This window comes from Phoca vitulina, unplaced genomic scaffold (genome assembly GCF_004348235.1).
Source record: "Phoca vitulina isolate PV1807 unplaced genomic scaffold, GSC_HSeal_1.0 scaffold91, whole genome shotgun sequence".
NCBI classification, from domain to species: Eukaryota; Metazoa; Chordata; class Mammalia; order Carnivora; family Phocidae; genus Phoca; species Phoca vitulina.
Window position 1 is genome coordinate 445,758 of NW_022589794.1, and position 18,037 is coordinate 463,794.

At 48.2% G+C, this 18,037-nt stretch overlaps 1 protein-coding gene across 4 annotated transcripts in view; it reads left to right on the plus strand.

Moving 5' to 3' along the window:
- Positions 1-18,037, plus strand: part of GLT1D1 (glycosyltransferase 1 domain containing 1) — a 77,599-nt gene that overhangs the window by 10,605 nt on the left and 48,957 nt on the right. For all 4 annotated transcript variants that reach the window (XR_004298356.1, XM_032396398.1, XM_032396399.1 and 1 more), the window contains exons 2-4: positions 1,650-1,798; positions 10,654-10,759; positions 15,828-15,879. Coding sequence is in view for 3 of the 4 variants with exons in the window: in XM_032396398.1 (XP_032252289.1) it covers positions 1,650-1,798; positions 10,654-10,759; positions 15,828-15,879 (307 nt within the window). In the remaining variant the exon portion in view is untranslated. The remainder of the gene's footprint in view (positions 1-1,649; positions 1,799-10,653; positions 10,760-15,827; positions 15,880-18,037) is intronic.

The window sequence follows — 18,037 nt, forward strand, 5'->3', positions numbered from 1 at the left end:
AGATATTCCGTGCACACATACTATATATATATATATACACACAAAATACTCTTCACTTGCCTCGCTCTTCACTAATGACGTTCTCTTGGCGTTGATTCTAAATTACACTTGACCCTTGAACCACTCGGGGTTGAAACTGCACAGGTCCACTTACATGTGGAGTTTTTTTCTATAAATACAGTACAGGACTATAAATATATTTTCTCTTCCTTATGATTTCCCAAGTAACCTTTTCTGTTCTCCAGTTTATTTTAAGAATACAGTACGTAATACGTATGACATGCGCCATCTGTGTTAATCAACTGTTTATGTTGGTGGGAAGGCTTCCAGTCAGCAGGAGGCGGTTAGTGAAGTTTTGGGGGAGTCAGAGTTACATGTGGATTTCTGACTGCGTGTGGAGGGGTGACGCCCCAACCCCCACGTTGTTCAGGAGTCCCCTGTATTTCACGGCGACCTCCTGCATCCCTTTAATGGCGGCAGAGCTTGATGGTGTCGAATGTGCCCTAATACAGCGAGTCCCCTGCTGACACGCACCGAGGTTGTGTCCAGTCTGGGAAGTGAGACGCAGCTGCAGAGCCTTGTCTTGGGGGCGTGTTTTTGCACGCATATCCAAGGGTAGTTTGGGAATTGATTCCTGGAAGTGGAGGTGTTTGGTGACAGTTTGTGCATCTGAAGTACCCTAGCTGCGGCTTCACAGCCCACCAAAGAGTTTGTTCCAGTTTACCCGCTCAGAGTAATGGACAGGAGTGTTTATTTCACGAAGCCTTAGGCAGACTTTTGATCTTTACAAATATTCTATGTAAAAAAGATGACTGAAGTCCAGCACCATTTCCTGTATCTAAAAGCCCAGCTGAATTTCTTTTTTGAGGGCCCACAATTTTAGGTCCATCCCTAATTTGCCATCAAGTTGTTACTTTTTTTTTTTTCTTCTTCTTCTGATTGATTTATGAGAACTCTTTATTTATTAAGTAAATTAGCTTCTTTCTTTCTGTTAAGTGTTTTAAGTAGTTTTTCTCAGTTTCTTACCTATCTTTTGATTTTGCTCATGCTGTCATCATTCAGAAAATTTCTTTTATTAGATTTGTATTTTAGATTTATGTTACAAGGAACTAAACCAGGATGAGAAGAAAGACATGTTCTTGAAAGATATTTTGGAGGTAGAATGGAAAGGCCATGAAATATCTTTGGAAGCTATGATAATGGGTGACTTTGGAAGTCTTTATTAAGAACTGAATTTCAGATGCCTAAAAGCAAACTTTGAGTATCATCCATAATTAAGGGACAGGAGAAAAAATGTGGAAACAAGGAAATTAAAAAAAAGGAGCTTTCTGGCCCAGCAAATGCCACTGAACACTATCGGTGTGTGCCTTTTGTCTCAGGGCTGAATTAACCCTCATCCCACTGGCCTTGGTCCCCACTGAGGTCCCAGGGATGAGACACTGGTGGGCGAATCATTATTGCCGGTGATGGTGAGCCTTGTCCTGTATTTTAGGAGGGTTGCCCCTACAGGACAATTCAGAAGATACAGTTTATTAACTTTTTGATTTAAATAATCTTTTGATTTAAGATGTTCATCCCAGTAGCCACCTGGGGCATATTTATCCTTTGCCCTCATCTTTTTCTTTCTCTGTTTATATTTTTTGGTAAAGGGACCATCTAGAAGCTGCCGGCCATGTATGTCTTCTGAAAGATGCCGCTGACCTGGAGAGCTCATCTGAAATCGCCCACCTCATCAGGGCTGAGAACCTGGAGGCAGCACTGGCTCTTCATCTCTACAGAGGAGGCCGGCTCGTGCAAGGTAACCCGCTTTCTCTGCAAGGGTGGGACATTGGAGGTCATGGAAACCAGAAGCACTTACAGCGACAAATAACACAGAGCTGAGGGGCACCTGGGGGGCTCAGTCAGTGAAGCGTCTGCCTTCCGCTCAGGTCATGATCCCAGGGTCCTGGGATCGAGTCCCGCATCGGGCTCCATGCTCAGCGGGGATCCTGCTTCTCCCTCTGCTGCTCCCCCTGCTCGAGCTCTCTCTCTCTCTATCTCTCTCATGAATAAATAAAATCTTTAAAAACAAACAAACAAAACAGCTGAGATCTCAGTTCATCCTGTTTACCCAGTTCAAACCTGGGGGGAGCACCCTCATCTTCTTTGCTTTGTCCTTCTTAGGGCCTCATTTTCCAAAAGGAGGTAACTCCGATTGAGAATGGATGTATATGCCAAAGCTGTCGCACCGCATCGAGAGCTGTCGCGAACCTCCTGGGTGTACAGTTCCTCACTCAGAGTATGATTTTCAAAAGTCACACATACACGCCTCTTATAAACACAGACTGGGCACGTAGGAAACACTTTATTCCACTGACCTACTAACGAGGCAAACACTAAGATCCTGAAGTAGCTTAAAGAGCATCTGAGGAGCTGGGATTTGAGTGGGTGATTTCATGGAGAGTAGAAATTAGGTTGCTAGGTTAGCTGCGGAGCAGGGTCACGTGCGACGGGCCCTCCGGGGCATTAGTCAGGGCTCTCCAGAGACACGAGCCCAGGAGGACACGCAGAAGAGGAGATTTATCACCGAGATGGGCTTACGCGACGACGGAGGCCCAGAAGTCTCGCGGCCTGCCCTCTGCAAGCTGGGAACCCTTTCCGTCCGGATCTGAAGGCCTGAGAATCGGGGGCTGCTGGTGTCAGTCGCTGTTTGAGTCGGAAAGCCGGAGAGCTGGGAGCTGGCACGGGCAGCACGGATGTCTCGGCTCAGCCTTGCCCTCCTGCTCCCGAGGCCTTGAGCAGATGGGGTAACACCCACTTGCCGCAGTGAGGGCGGCCACCTTCCTCCCTCAGTCTGCCAATTCAAATGCTAATCTCAGCCGGAAACACCCCCACAGACACACGCAGAAATAATGGTTTACCGGCTGTCGGGTTGTCCCCGAGCTCAAACACAGCGTTAACCATCACCACCGCACGGAAATGATTCACATCGCTACTTGACCCAAGCCGGCAAAGTGTGTATTTTTTTTAAGTAAGCTCTACATCCAACATGGTACTTGCGCTCGGAACCCTGAGATCCTGCCATTTGCAACGACGTGGATGGAACTGGAGGGTATTATGCTGAGCGAAGTAAGTCAGTCAGAGAAAGACAATTATCGTATGATCTCAGTCCTATGTGGGATTTAAGAAAGAAAACAGATGAACATAGGGAAAGGAAAGGAAAAATAAGATGAAAACAGAGAGGGAGGCAAACCATAAGAGACTCTTAATCACAGCAAACAAACTGAGGGTTGCTGGAGGGGAGGGGGGATGGGGTACCTGGGTGACGATACGAAACTGATGAGTCACTAAATTCTGCCCCCGGAACTAATAATACACTCTATGCTAACTAAATTTAATTTAAATAAAAAAAAAAAAAAACCCAGAGTCCAATGCCCTCAGGCTGAGCCAACCAGGCACCCCAAACTGCAAAGTATTCGATGCAACTTCACAGCGTATGAGCTCTTCACTAGTAGTAAAGAGTGAAGTTGAACAACAGTACTCTCTCTCTTAAAAACTTCACTAATCAATCCACCGGGGACCTTAAAACATGGTTCCCTCGGTCGCTGAAAGGACATGTGCGCAGTCGTTGTTTGGACTTCAGCTACAGCTGGGGGCTCTTTCTTCTTAACACTCCGAGGCTGATGTGACTTCCGTGAAAGCACAGAGGCACCAGGTGAAGGCAGGAGACATTGCTTGCGTTGCAGCTGACCAGTGAGTGCCTTTACCCAAACGTGAATTAACTGACATGGCGGTGGCAATCACATTTTGGGTGGCGGGATGTCATCTGAGGGCCAAAATGATCTACGGTCATCACAGCTCCCGTCAGCAGAATGTGCCAAGCCTCGGAAATTTTCGGCAGTCTCATTGCTAAAGGTGACTTTCTGCCTCGCTTCCTCTTCCTGCTCCCTCCCACCTCCTGCCCCCAACAGGGACCTGGGGCTTCACCGGCTGGGGCCTCACTGCATGCTCGCTTCCTGCCTGGGCACATCGGACAAGGTGCTGTTTTTAAAACCTAAGCTGCTACATGCACACTTCAATCTCCCCCCAGCACAGAGTGAGTGTAACTAAATGATCAAGAACAAAAAGGAAACCTTCGTCCCACTTCTCATTCCAGCTGTCTAATTTGTTATCCCCGGAGACAACTAGTTATCATTCCCTTGTGTATTCTCCTGGAAATGTATTATAGGGACTGTGCTAGTTATCTGTCATTATATAACAAATTACCCCCGAAAGTGAGCGACTTGTAGCAATGCGTTTATATGTAATAGTTTCCGTGGATCTGGAATTCAGAAGCAGCTGTGCTGATTCTGTCCCAGGGTCTCGGGTGAGGTTGTAGTCAAGACCACGTAGGATGTGCTCCAGCGGAGGCTGCGTCATCTGGAGGCCTGACTGGTCCCACATGGGCCACCTGCTGTCAGCAGGAGGCCCCAGCTTCTCACCACATGGGCCTCTGCCGAGGTTGCTGAGTGTCCTCAAGACATGGCAGCCGGCTTCTCCAAGAGAGAGCCATCGAAGAGAGAGCGCCCTGGAAGCTGATTGGCCTATTATGACCCATCCTTGGAAGCCCTAGGTTCCAGAGCATCTCCTGCTTACACCAATCAGCCCTCTGGGGATTGGGAGGGGACCTCACTGAGCTTGACCGCCAGGCGCTGCCCTCCATGTAAGCCCAGGCACATATTTGTACGTATCTCCTCCTTTAAAAAAAAACATGAGTGGGAGCATGCTATAAATAGTCAGTGTCTTGCTTTTTACCACGATGCATCTGCAGATTTCTCTGCAGCCGCACATGCACAGATCTACCTCATTCTGTCAATGCTTGCGTAACCTTCCAAGCGTGGGAGCACCCATCATCTTACCAGGCTTCGATTAAGGGACATTGGAGTTGCCTTCCATGTTTTTCCCCCACAGTCATGGCAGCGAATATCTCTGTATGGACGTCTTAGCTTAGGAACCTCTGAGAATCTACCTGTGCCTCCTTATCTTTGCAACCCCGCTTGAACCATCAGCACAAACTGTCTTCTATCAGTGGGGATGGTGTTCGTGAAAGTCTTACTCCCAAGAGCTCTTTTCCTCTGAACAGGTATGACTTCGGATTCTGTTGCAAGTGTCCTGGGAAACAGAGTCTGAGGTCGATGTCAAAATAGGAAGGAAGTGTAGGGGCCAAGGTGCTGTTCGTAGCTCTTAAAGCTCCTGGAAGTCTTTACGAGGTTGTCACTGACCGTTGTAGGTCTGTTTTGCAGTCACAAGGCTTCAGGCACTGGGGTTGATGAAATCTGTTCACCATCAGGTGTATTATTGTCCATCAAACTGCGTGTTTTTAATGTCTTGCATACATACCCGTGGAGTATGGTCTATGTCCACAAACGGGACGACGCTGTAAGTACATAGCTGAGCGAGCTTTCCAAATCAGCAGAGCTCCTCCTGCCTTTTTTCCTGGCTGTGTGGTATTCCACCAGAAGACCGCACCGTGTTTATTAAAAATCTGTCTCAGGTTTTGCTATTGCAGGTAAAGCCACAGCAAGTTTGATTGTATTTTTTACTTCATTCTGGGGGGATTTTGGTGGATTAAATTCCTCGAATAACCTGTGGCTAGAGGACTGTGTATTTTTCATTGGGATTGACAGGGACAAGCTGCCCCCCAGAAAGGTCAGTCCGGTCGGTGCTCAACCAACAGACGGAAGGACCTGTTTCCTCTCGCTCTGGTCACATCACCGGGTTTTCTCCTCCAAAGTCCAGTTTTTCTCCATTTTTACCATTTCTTGGCCTTTGCTTCAACTAAATGGAGGAAAAGCACAAAGTCACCTAAAGCTTTGCCTCTCTCACAAGTGGTAGGAGGGGAGAAGCCTTCTCTAGAACCCGTGGCACGAGGGGACCGGGTCTTCCTGCTTTGGTCTAACAAATGCCAGGACCCGAAGCAGCACCACTGTTAGTAAACTTAGTTCCACTTCTGTTTATTCCCGGTTGTTGTCTCCATGGTCTTTACGTATTCCTCAGGCTCATCTCTTTGAAAGCACCCTCTCCCTGAGCAGCCAGCCATGAACAGCATCACCACCGCCATCGGCAGGTAGAGAAGGTGCTGCACACCTTGTGATTCTCACCCGACGCGTCGAGGGGCCTCTGTCCTCTCCGTTCCCTACGCTGAGCTGCCCTGTGCTGACAGCCGGCGGGGCGTGATTTCCGACGTTTCTAAGTCTTCCATGGATTCAACTATTACAGATTTTAAAGATATATTTTTTTTAAGATTTATTTTAGAGAGGGAGAGAGCATGAGCGGGAGGGGCAGAGGGAGAGAATCTCAAGCCGACTCCATGCTCAGCGCAGAGCCCGACGCGGGGCTCGATCTCACGACCTTAAGATCACAACCTGAGCCAAAACTAAGAGTCGGACACTTAACCGACTGCACCACCCAGGCGCCCCTAGATGAAACTATATTAAAATATAGAGCATTTAATGATTTAAAAAAAAGTTACATAAAAAGTTACATAATTTGGAAACTTCCCACAAGTACAAAGAAGGCAATAGAGCCCCTTGAGTTTCACTACCCAGATGTGCCCGCTGTTTCCTGGACGTATTCGGTTTTACCGATTTTGTGTTTTTCTTCAAAATTAAATTTACAGAAAAAAGATCCACTCTTACAATATAAACTTGCAACTTCTTTTAAAGAAATATTAATTAATGCTTCCTGGGCTAAGCACCATGGATGCTGGTCTGACATTCTACCTTTCTCTGCAATTTGTGGCTGTATTTCTAAAATCGCGACCATACCACCGTTTAGCAGCCTGTCTTACCTACGGATGTTAGGAACATCTCCCCCGTCACTGAATGGTCTTTGACACATGACTAGGAACAGTCATATCCTGTTTCCACTTCCCCCCTCAACTGGAAACGACGTTGTGATGAGCAGGCGTCCACAGAGCCCGTTCGCTTTAGGATTTTCTAAGTGCGGCACGGCCTCCCCACAGGACGTATCTGTGCATTTTTACTGCAGGTACATATTGGCAATTAATAACTGGCCGCACTTACATGTCTGTGCATAGTAAATATATCTAAATAAAACCTTAACGGCATGGACAAATGGAAGCTTGCTTTTCTTTTTAAAACCAGTATTTTCTGAGTGAATAATTAAGTACATAAAATTGCTAAGAAGAATATTCAAGTGATGAGAAATAGCACTGTAATAATATTAATATTTATTGTAGCTATTTTGCAGGTACAATGCAAGTATTTTTTTTTCTAAATATGAATCTTAATGTTTTATTTAAGTCATGGACCAATTACCATATTAACTTTGAAGTAACACGTTGCATGTGTTCTTCCCTCTTGGACATGTCTGTGAAAGGTGTTCGACGAGTACACCCACCAGTCTTTCAAGTGCATGGGAAGAGAACTTCGTAGCTATCCCTGTCTAAAATGTAATAGAAGACTGCTCCCGTGCAGGATGCTTCCTGGGCTCTCCTTCATCTGCCCTAAATGGCACACAAAGAAAACGTGCCCAGTGATCCGACGTTGGCCGAAAACTGGATGAGAAGCGCTTTCATGAAGCTCTTTCTGTTTCTCATTGAGAATCGGCTTCAGGCTTGAACCTGCTGAGGAAGCAGGTGGAGTCAGGTGGCTGATTAAGGAGCCAGGTTCAGGAGACGGTGATGTTTTTTCTCAGCAGACTTCTGGGAATGACAAATTTTCAGCAGAGGCACTGATTGATGAAATAGGACCAGTTGCTTGGGTGGCTCCGAGTAAATGCGCTTGGAAAGTAGTTTGTAGACCACTTTTCAGGCTCAGTTCATTTCCACAAAGGCTGTTTGAAGATTTAACTTGTAGCAGGCATTGTATCAGGAGCAAGGGGTACAAAATTAATAAGCCACGGTGCCTGTTCTCGAGGATTTTCCAGTCTACAAATCAATCCTAAAGCCTATGATATGTAGCGTGGCATCAGAGTAGGGGGATTTACTTCCGATGGACCCGGAGAAGCCTTCAGAGAGGAGGGCCTGCCTGAGTGAGGTTTTGAAGGGTCAGTAGGAGTTTGCAGACATTTTATATGCATCATTCTATAGCAGAGGACTTCTAGAATTTTCCACTCATAATTATGAATGCATTGCCATTAAGACTAACACGCTACTGGGCGCCTGGGTGGCTCAGTCGATTAGGCGTCTGCCTTCGGCTCGGGTCATGATCCCAGGTTCCTGGGATCGAGCCCCGCATCGGGCTCCCTGCTCCGCGGGAAGCCTGCTTCTCCCTCTCCCACTCCCCCTGCTTGTGTTCCCTCTCTCACTGTGTCTCTCTCTGTCAAATAAATGAATAGGATCTTTAAAAAAAAAAAAAAAAGACAAACACGCTACTTATTTAAAGCTTTGTTTTCTCATCAATAGAATGAATATTGAAAAAATAGGAAAGCAAATGAAATATCCCACATTCCATTCCTCCGAGTGCTAATTTAATTCAGAGAGCCTCTGGATTTATATATTTAAAAACGTGTTCGGCAGAAAGCACGGTGACACCAGCATCACATACAGTCCGTCCTGTGTCTGTGCGTCGTACACAGGGAGTCACTGAAGCGCACGAGTAAGTCAGCTAGTTAGCTTGACCTCCGCTTCACAGACGAGCTGGCCGAGGTTCAGAGAACCCTGGTGACTCGCTCAAAGCCGTGCGTTTTCCAAGTGGAGAACCAGGTTCTGACCCAGGATGGTCTGGAGTCAAAGTCTGACGTTTTTTCTCACTCAGTTTGAGCTGATGTATTTGAGCGGTTGCCAGTAGGCAGGCCGCTCACTTAATTACTGAACGTTCTCGTCGCCTCGGAGCAGCGTCTGTGATGCTCGGTGTAGATCTTTCTGGTGGCTACTGTTCTGTCTTTGGAGAGTTCACTGGCAAAAGGCTTTTTCTGCGATTTTCCTGACCCTAATTTTCCTAAACTGGCAGTTTTTAGGGGGGGGGGTGCTGTATTAGTTTCCTACTGCACTGTCACGATTCACCACAAACCCAGTGCATAAGACGCACGTCTATTGTCCTGTAGCTCGAGGCCGGAAGCGGAAGGGGGTCTTCCGTGGCTAAAACCAAGATGCTGGCGGGACTGTTTCTTCGTGGAGGCTTCTGTGGCAAATCCGCTTCCTTATTTTCCGCCTCATGGAGGGACCCACACTCCCCGGTTCACGGCCCCTCCCATCCTCAGAGTCCGCACTGGCCGGGCCAGTCCCCCCCGGCCCGACACGGCAGCTTGGGGAGCTCCTCCTCTGCCTGCCTCCTCCACGTGTAAGGACCCCGTGATTACACCGCCCCACCTGGATGGTCCAGGATAATCTCTCCCCTTCAGGGTTAGCGGACTGGCACCCTCAATTCTAAATAGTCTAATTTGCCTTTCCCCTGAAACATTCCTAGGATCCAGGAATTAGGAACAGACATCTTTGGGGGTCATTATTCTTCCCACCTCGCACCTCCCTCCGGCCCCCAGAGATTCGTGTCGGTCCCACATGCTAAACCCGTTCACTGTCGCTCAACATCCCCGTGTGCTGCGTATTCATTCACTGAATTTATATATATATATACACACACATATATGGATGTTTATTGTTTTTACACAATACATGAATACTGTGTTAACCAGCTTGCCCTTGATTTTTCTCATGTGGTAGATTTTTTTTCAGTCTTTTCAGGTCCGTGTACACATACACACAACCCCATATGCTTCCATTTTTTTTTTTTTTTTAAAGGCTGGTCTTCACCGATGCATCTGAGTTGTCTCCCATCTTCTGCTCTCCCTAGCAGCCTCGCTGTGCCTGTGGGCTTTAGTATCTAGATGCTGAATTCGTAGCCATCAGATTCCTGGGAAGAGCCAGCTCACCAGAGAGAAAAAAGAGAATCTGCTCATTTGCATTGACAGGAATAATTATAAGGCAGATAAAAGGAAAGAAGAGTACCCTTTGAGTGACCTACTGAATCTCAGGAGGGATGGCTCGTTCGAGAAAGCCCAGTATGAACGCTCCTCTTAGGTCTGGTCTACTTGGTGGTTTGCCAGCCAGCGTCTCTTGAAATTTTTGGTTGACCTTTGGAAGTCCCTATGGAGTGGCTTCTGCTGAGCACATCACTTAGCTCGATCTGTGCACGCCTGATGCCTCACTCGTCTGTGCTCACCAACCTCCCTCGACTAAGCCTGTCACCGGCACAGAACAGACTTGCTCCCACACGTCACACGCACTGTGTGTGGCTCGCAGGACAGAGAGCTGCATGCTCCCTGAAGTGCTCGTGGCCTGGGCGCCCTCGAGAGCACGGCACCTGCTGCCGGGAGCCCCAGCCGGGCTGCATTTAACCTGCTCTTTTTGTGTCATAGATGCCCATTTCCCGGGAGCAGTCAGCTTGGTTTTGATAGATGGTGGCCAGCACTATTTTTCATTTGTTAAAATGTAAAGCTAATTGATTTTAAATGGTGCTGGCACCGGTGGTCTGACATGATTAATCCCCATGTCATGTTGTGTATAACAGTGATTCCTATTCTGCTGCTCAGGTAAGCTGGATAAAATGAAACAAACACCAAAACACGGTCCCCCAAGCTGAGGGAACACGGTTTCGCATTTGCTCTGGGACGGGATGGTGAGGGCTGTTTCCAAAGCTACGCTCTGCTTCGTTAACTGTCATAATCTTGCAGGTCATGGAATCCCTTTTGGAATCATCTTTGGTGGAACTGATTTGAATGAAGATGTTAACCAGAGAGAAAAAAATGAAGTGATGGGAAAGGTCCTCGAAGAAGCCAGGTAATGCTGATGAGAACCTCACAGGAGTTAAGCATTTGGGGGAAGTTCGCTGAAACCAAAAGATTAGGAAGGCTGCCGTTTGGGGGAGTCCCATCTTACCATAATAAAGCCAGTCTCTTTTTCTCATTTCATTTTTTCCTTTCATTTGCACATTTTAATTTTGCCACGAAGGGTCACGGTAAACAAGTTATTGCACGGGAATAACTGTTCAGCGACAGTTCACTTTGGGCCAGCCTCCTTAGCAGTCCTGCCGGGTGGAAGGCGCCGCACTGTGGTCCACTTAGAGAACAGCACACCCCGACTCCGGCTCCTCGAGCACAGGCGTCAGCATCGACTCTCGAATGTTTGGGGCCTGGCTCTGAGCTCCGTGGATTTCTGAGCTCTGTAAAACCGTCTGGGAGGGGGTCACTGTGGGCATTTGGGGCAGCACAGTCCGTCATCGTGGGGGCCCTGCTGCACGTCCCCGCGCCCAGCTGGTCACTGCTCGTCGGCGACACCTGCTGGCCGCTGCAGCTGCAGTCGATCACGTTTCTAGCCCCCGGGGTGGGGATTGCTGCCCCAGTCCAGAACCCAGAGCTGCACTCCCCAACATTGCCCTTGTCCGGGCATACTTAGAAAATCGTATTTGTACAGCACTGTGAACTAGAAGGACAGGCGGGGGGAAAATCACCCCCATTCCTCTGTATCACGAAGATAATGATAATACTTAACATAATAATAACAGTATAGAAATCCTCTATGTCCATATGAAAGTTGTTTAAAAAGAAGTCAAAACAAAACCCAAATAGTCACGTGGGCCTAAAGCCAAGAGCTCTTCTGTTCATCAGTGAAGAGGCGACTGGCAGGCTTCCTGGGGTGAGTCCACGGAAGGGTCGAGATGGTGCCATGTGGTCCGTCCCTCCCGGGCCACAGAGCAAGTCTTACCTGACCGTGGAATCACCCTGAATCCAAAGTTTACCAAGACCTCAACCTTTCAGCTCTTGTAAATTTTTGAATCATTGTAAAAAAAAAAAAACCCAAAACAATACAAAGCAGGCGATCAATTTTTTTTTTTTTTGATGTGGACAAACTGCTTTATTAGTTATTTAAAAAAAAAACACTTGGTTGAGGCATGACTGACATGCAAAGAGCTGTATTTAATGTATGTATACAGCTCGATGAGTTTGAAGATGAGTCCCCGTCGGTGAAACCATCATCAGGGTCTGTGGCATAAACACCTCTATCCCCTCCGAGAGCTTCCACCCACCCTCTTCGTTATTATTGTCATGATAAGAGCACGTAACATGAAATCTATCCTCTTTGCACATTCCTAAGTGTATGTTACAGCATCGTTAACTGTAGGCTCCAGGAGGTCTCCAGGACCTACCCACCTTGTACAAGTGAAACTTTGTGCCCTTGGATGAATCTCTTCCTGTTCCTGTCTCCCCCGGCTCCTGGCCACCACCATCCTACTGTCTGCTTCTAGGAGTTGGACTATTTTAGATTCTCACATCAGTGGGATCATACAATATTTGTCCTTCTATGTCTGGCTCACTTCGCTGAGCATCATGTCCTCCAGGTTCATCCGTGTGGTTGCAAATGGCAGGATTTCCTCTTTCTTCAAGGCTCAATAATATTCCAGTGTATGTGTTTACTACACTTTCTTTACCCATTTGTCTGTCCATGGACATTCAGGTTGCTCCCGTGCCCCCCAATAAATGGCCAACCATGAAATGTCTGTGGCTCATCTCTAAGCCTCTCACGGTTGAGAAGCGTGGTCAGGGAATCCAGAACTCTGCGTCTTTCCGTCCCTGGAGCATTCCTGATCCTTTACAAAGGACGCACTCCAGGTTCTAGGGTGCAGCCCAAGGCAACCCCATCCCCTTTTCCTAAGGCGGGAGTCAGTCTTGCTCCTGAAAACTAGGGCTACTGTGGGATATCATAAATGTGGCCATACAACCTTGTCCAAATAGAGAGTGTGCACGCGTGAGTGCGCGAGTGTGCACGTCAGATGGAGAGAGAGAATTACAGTAAACAAAGGTAGACAGAGTTTGGGTCGATCTTGAAACGTGATCTGTCATGATAGGTTTTCTCGATGTTGTTGCTCTTAGACTCTGAAAATTAATTACCTTTTGATTCATGCAGTTTGCACCGTCTTACGGAAGGGAAATAATTCTGCTAGGTAGAAACGATACTGAATGAATTCATCTTATGGTATTATTGTTAGCATTATTCATTGTGTTGTTATTAAAACACATTGATTTTCATTTGGGAGGAGTATTGATTGAAGTCAGTGGGCAGGGAAGTCAGATGAATCATAGATTTCTTGTCGGACAGCATACAGCATACTTTTCTGTAAAATAAAGTATTGAACTTGTCTCGCTTTATAATGAGTTTCATTTTTAATCAAATACTTTTAAGTAGTTACATTTTTCTTATGAGGTATATTTTTGAACTTTTTTTGTATTTAAAACTTTTTTTCTGTATGGTATAGTATTGAAATTACTTCAGCATCAGCTTTTTGGCTTGTATTATAATATGATAAGTATTTGGTAATTATGAATACCAAATTAGGTAAGGAGTTTGAAACTTGTGGAGGTTGTTTTGTGAAGGATCATCCGGGTGCACCTTAGAAAAATTTAGTATTGCCCACAAATGAGCAAAAGAGAGTTTATATGAAATAAATTGCCTAAGAAATAGTTTCACAAATAGGAAATATATAGCACATGACAGGTTAGACCATGTGAAATTATAGGTCAAAATGGCTCAGTATCAGTCATTTCATACAGTTGTTCCTAAAGATGTTTTTGACCAACAAAATCACATGTGAAAGTTGAGCACGTTTTGAAATGGCAATATTCATCCCACAGGGCAAAAGTGGTAGTTTTACATTTTTTGGTAAGAAATGTGCTGTTTTTAATTTCTTTATTTTCTGAGGATTGTGGGGTCAGAAACCCTCTTATCGGTTATCTCCTAAGTAGGTGGGTATAAACCCAGGGCCAGGGTCTCTGTAGGGAGGGGCCGTAGGGACGAACATGTTACCTGCCTCTCCAGGATAAACGGAAATGAGCAAGCTCACTCAGTCCGCCCACTGACTCCCGAAATGTGTACGCGTGCACTCTTCCTGATGAAGGCCTCTCCGGGGCTCTCATTGCCCCTCTGGTCTTCAGCCGGGCCGCAGATCCCCGATGCCTGGTCCGGAGCGAACGGGGCATGCCGGTGGAAAGGGTGACGGGCTGGGGACAGTAACCGCAGCTGCTGGGCGAGGGTGCCCGAGCTCCCTCTTCTGCGGCCAGCCCCACGCACCTGCTCTTCCTTCTTCCCTCGCTCTGACCCGCGTCCGGTTGGAATGTAAGGCAGGACTCCCATCCGTGCGCTTGTTCATTTATTCAGTCTGTGGGCATTTTTGCCTGCCTGCTGGGTGCCAGGCAGGACTCCAGGGGCTGGGGGAGTCACAGCGCACAGAGTGACATCCCAGCCCACGTGGGGCAGGCATGGGGAGGTGGTCGTGCTTGCCAAAGGAGCGGATCAACCTTCCATGAGCCATCCTCAGGCTGCGCTGTGCATTTATCTAGAAACGCTGTTATGGGGTGAAAGGCATGATCCTCCTGTCACTGACCTTATTCCGTGCTCCCCAGTTTTTCTCTACTTTTGGGGTCTCCTCTTTTCTCTTTTCTTTTCTATAGGTTTGAAGCTGTCCAGTAGTCTGTTCGCTGGCCACATGGGGTGCTCGAACCCCTCGCGGAAGTCATGGCGGTGGTGTTAGTCCTGGTAGAAAAGAGTAACAGGAAATATCCATTGGGCGTTGAATTCCCTGGGCACGAGGAACCGCGGCGCCTCACGGTTTCCCACGAAGGAAGGTCCCTGCACTGTCCTTGCATTACGCCGTAGCTCTGGCTCAGAATAGTTTGTTCGCGCTCCCTGCCCACGTCCAGGGGCTCGGGGAGCGTCTCACGAGGGATGCGGGCGCACCCATCACCGCTGGGTCGGCCCGCACCAGCTGCGTGTGGGGCACAGGGGGTGAAGGCGGCCCCGGTGCGAGGGGTGATGCCCTCGGTGCCTCCCCACCCCTCTTTGTCACGCCCACACAGAGGACAAGAGGTTTCCTCATTCCTCCATTCATTCCTCCTTAAATCCGGGGCATGTGAATGACTGGTGGGGATGGGTGGAAGGTGGTGGGGAGGGAAGGCTCGGAGAAGACAGGCAGGGGAAGGGGGGCTCCTCCAGGAAGGAGCCCACCCTTCGGGGTGGGAAGGAATCGACCGTTACGGCTTCTTGGCCATGACCACTGTTACTGTGGAGTCTGCCTTGTGGTGATTTTCCATTTCCACTACTCCTTCTGCATTTATTCCCTGGAATTCTGAAAGGAAGAGCTGTTCCTGTTGGCCCCATGTGCTAGTCACTTCTTTGTGTAGATCACTATGGACACATGGGTATTTATTTTATTTTACTCTATGGGATACCCATCACTGTGATGTATTTGGGCACTAAATCGTGCCCGCCTTGGCCACGGGAGATGCTGTGAGCTGACTCTGGTGTCCTCCCAGCCTGCCCTCACCAGTTTCGGGCAATTTCTCACCACCTGGCCACCATAGGACGTTCCTGGTTCATCCCATGTGTATCCGGCCCTACTGCTGGAAACAGCCATTGTTTGATGAACGTACACATTAACATTCCTGATCCATGTGCATTCAGTGAATTTTGAATACCTTAGCCCAGCCTTCCCGCTGAAGCCAGTGGACCGGAGAGCCAGTCCTTGGATGTTCCGAGTGGATTAACTAAATCCTCTGCCTCTCCCCTGCATCTGGCTTTCTGACTTTTTCCCTGCTTCTCTGACCTTGCATGGAAGGAACAACAACAAAAAACTGAAATGTGGAGCTCCAGGTGTTTATTTCGTGCATACACAACTTGTTTTGATGTGAGTGGAGATTGAACCGGAGGGCCGCTGACCGCACGTGATGAAGATGGATGGCACTTGAAATTCAGCTTCTTACCTTGTCTCTCACAATTTGTTCCAAAGAGCTGTTCCCTAGTTACGTTAATTGAATTCTGCCCTAATTGTTTTCCTTATTTTTGTTCATCTTACTAGATTTGCTGTCGCTTTCACAGAGTCGATGAAGGAAGCGGCGCAGACACAGTGGGTACGTGTTGATTTTGCTGTCATGCTGGCTGAGCTGGGGAGGCGGCGGGGGCAGCTGGGGAGGCGGCGGGGGCAGCTGGGGAGGCGGCAGGGGTGAGGGCTGCGTGGCACTTGGATGGGAACGGACAGTGTTTCTGTTGTGGCCACCAGAGTGTATGATGCATCCCGTATACTGATGGTTTTTTAATTTGTGTAGATACTCTTAAGACTTGACTTTTTTTTTTATATTGCTGCTGAACAGCAAAAATAGCCCAATCGCCGAATCCTTTTATGTTCTGTTTTCTTTTGACGTGCTCAGAACGGGTGATTTCCAGGCTCTGCTCTAAAGGTTGCAGCCGCCCCACATGCACGGAGAGCAGCGATCTTTTCGGTGGTAGATGTAGTTTGCGAGGTTGGACTATTTATCCGAAGAGCTTGCAGAAGAGGACTTTATAGCTCTATAAGTTAGGTCCCTTACTGACTCTGACTCGTGGTGACTTGGCGGCAGGTGGATGAGCTGGTGGGAGCTGAGCTCTCAGTGGGGAGGGAGGGAAGCCATGGTGAGGCTGGCACCTGCAGAACAGAAGCAGCCAACCCAGGGGCCACTTTGCCCAGCGACCCACGCTGTGGGTCCCCGTGCGGGGCCAGCTCATCCGCCGTGCCCCCGCATATGCCCTTATCACTTGTTGGCATTATTCCTGTCGGGGTGTTGTACAGGTTCTGTACTTCGTGTAGAATTTCGATCTGTAAAATCTAGCGCATGGTGACTGCCGTGTGGGGCGAGGGTGCGTGCGGTGCTCTGTGGGCCCGGTGGTCCCTGAGCAAGGCTCCGACCACTGCGCGTGTGCGGACGCACTCTTCCCTACGGCCGGATCGCGCCTACCTCCTTCTTCACATCAAACACTCCCCAGGGAGGAACTGGAGGGCAATTTTATAAACTGAAAATCTCAGAATAACAAATGACAAGCTTCCCAGTTTTCTGTTGTGCCAGTTTGGCTGTCTGGGCAGTGTCAGCACGGGGATCCCTCTCTCTTCCCGGGCCCCCACAATGCGAGCCTGTTTGCATCGTAACACAGACACACTGTTTGCCTTCCTCACCTTTGGGAACTCCGTAAAACCGCCAACCTTCATCCTAATGAAGGCAGCAGCACCCATCTGAGCCAATCCTTGATTATTCACACCTCCCCTTGTAGTTAAAAACAAAATCACTTTCAGATCTCCTTGAAGCCATGAACAATTTTCTCAAATATGAACCTTTGAATACGTGTGTCCTGAATGTTCCGTGTGATGACACAGGAAGTGTGCATACAGCTCCGCTGCAATTCTGGATGAGGTATGGCATTTACCTGGAGGCTCTCATGTGCTGGAGTCGCAAGCTGAACCAGATACATCTTCACACGATTTTGTATCTGAAAGAATAACTGGCAGGCAAACTGGTGATTCGGATGTGGGCATCTGTTAGACAGTTTCTTAAAAACGCGTGGATCGAGCCAGTCACATTAAGCAAAACCACGGGCGATAATGTTTGAATTGTTGAGCAACTATGAGAACTTCGGAGAGCACCCTGTGGTCAGCAGCATCCCCAGGCGTAAAGACCTGCCTGGTGAGATCAGCAGTCATGTGAACAAGCGGGATTTTTGTGTTGATGTTGTGTAATTGGAAGATCTGCGTGACTCAGTGAACCTGCTCCGCCGTCCCTCGTGAGGTTCTGCAGCCGGAGAGAGCGAGCACCGGCGAGAAAGCCTTCTGGGAACTTGTGCTTGTTTAATGTTTGCTCCTGTCCTCGTGGCGCAAGCAAGTCGAGGAGTGGGGATACAGTCGTCCTCATCGGGAGGGTCTCGAGGTGGCCCTGCAGGGGCGCGGGTGCAGGGGGATGCACTTGGTGCTTGTCCTTGCCCTCACCCTACGTGGTCGTGAGCTCCTTGAGGACAGGGACAAGTGGGGTTCACGAGTGCATCCCCAGAGGGTAACACACATCCTCGTGTTCAATAAATATTTGTTGAATTTACCAGGGATGGACCCTTTTTTAGAACTTTTTATTACAGAAATTTCTACACAGCAGCAAAAGGAGCAAGAACAGAAGGGTGCACTGTACCCACCATCTGCTTAAGTTCTTCCATTCTTACTTAACCTACTGTCATTCTCCCCCTGGCGCAGGCACACCGCATGCACACATACAT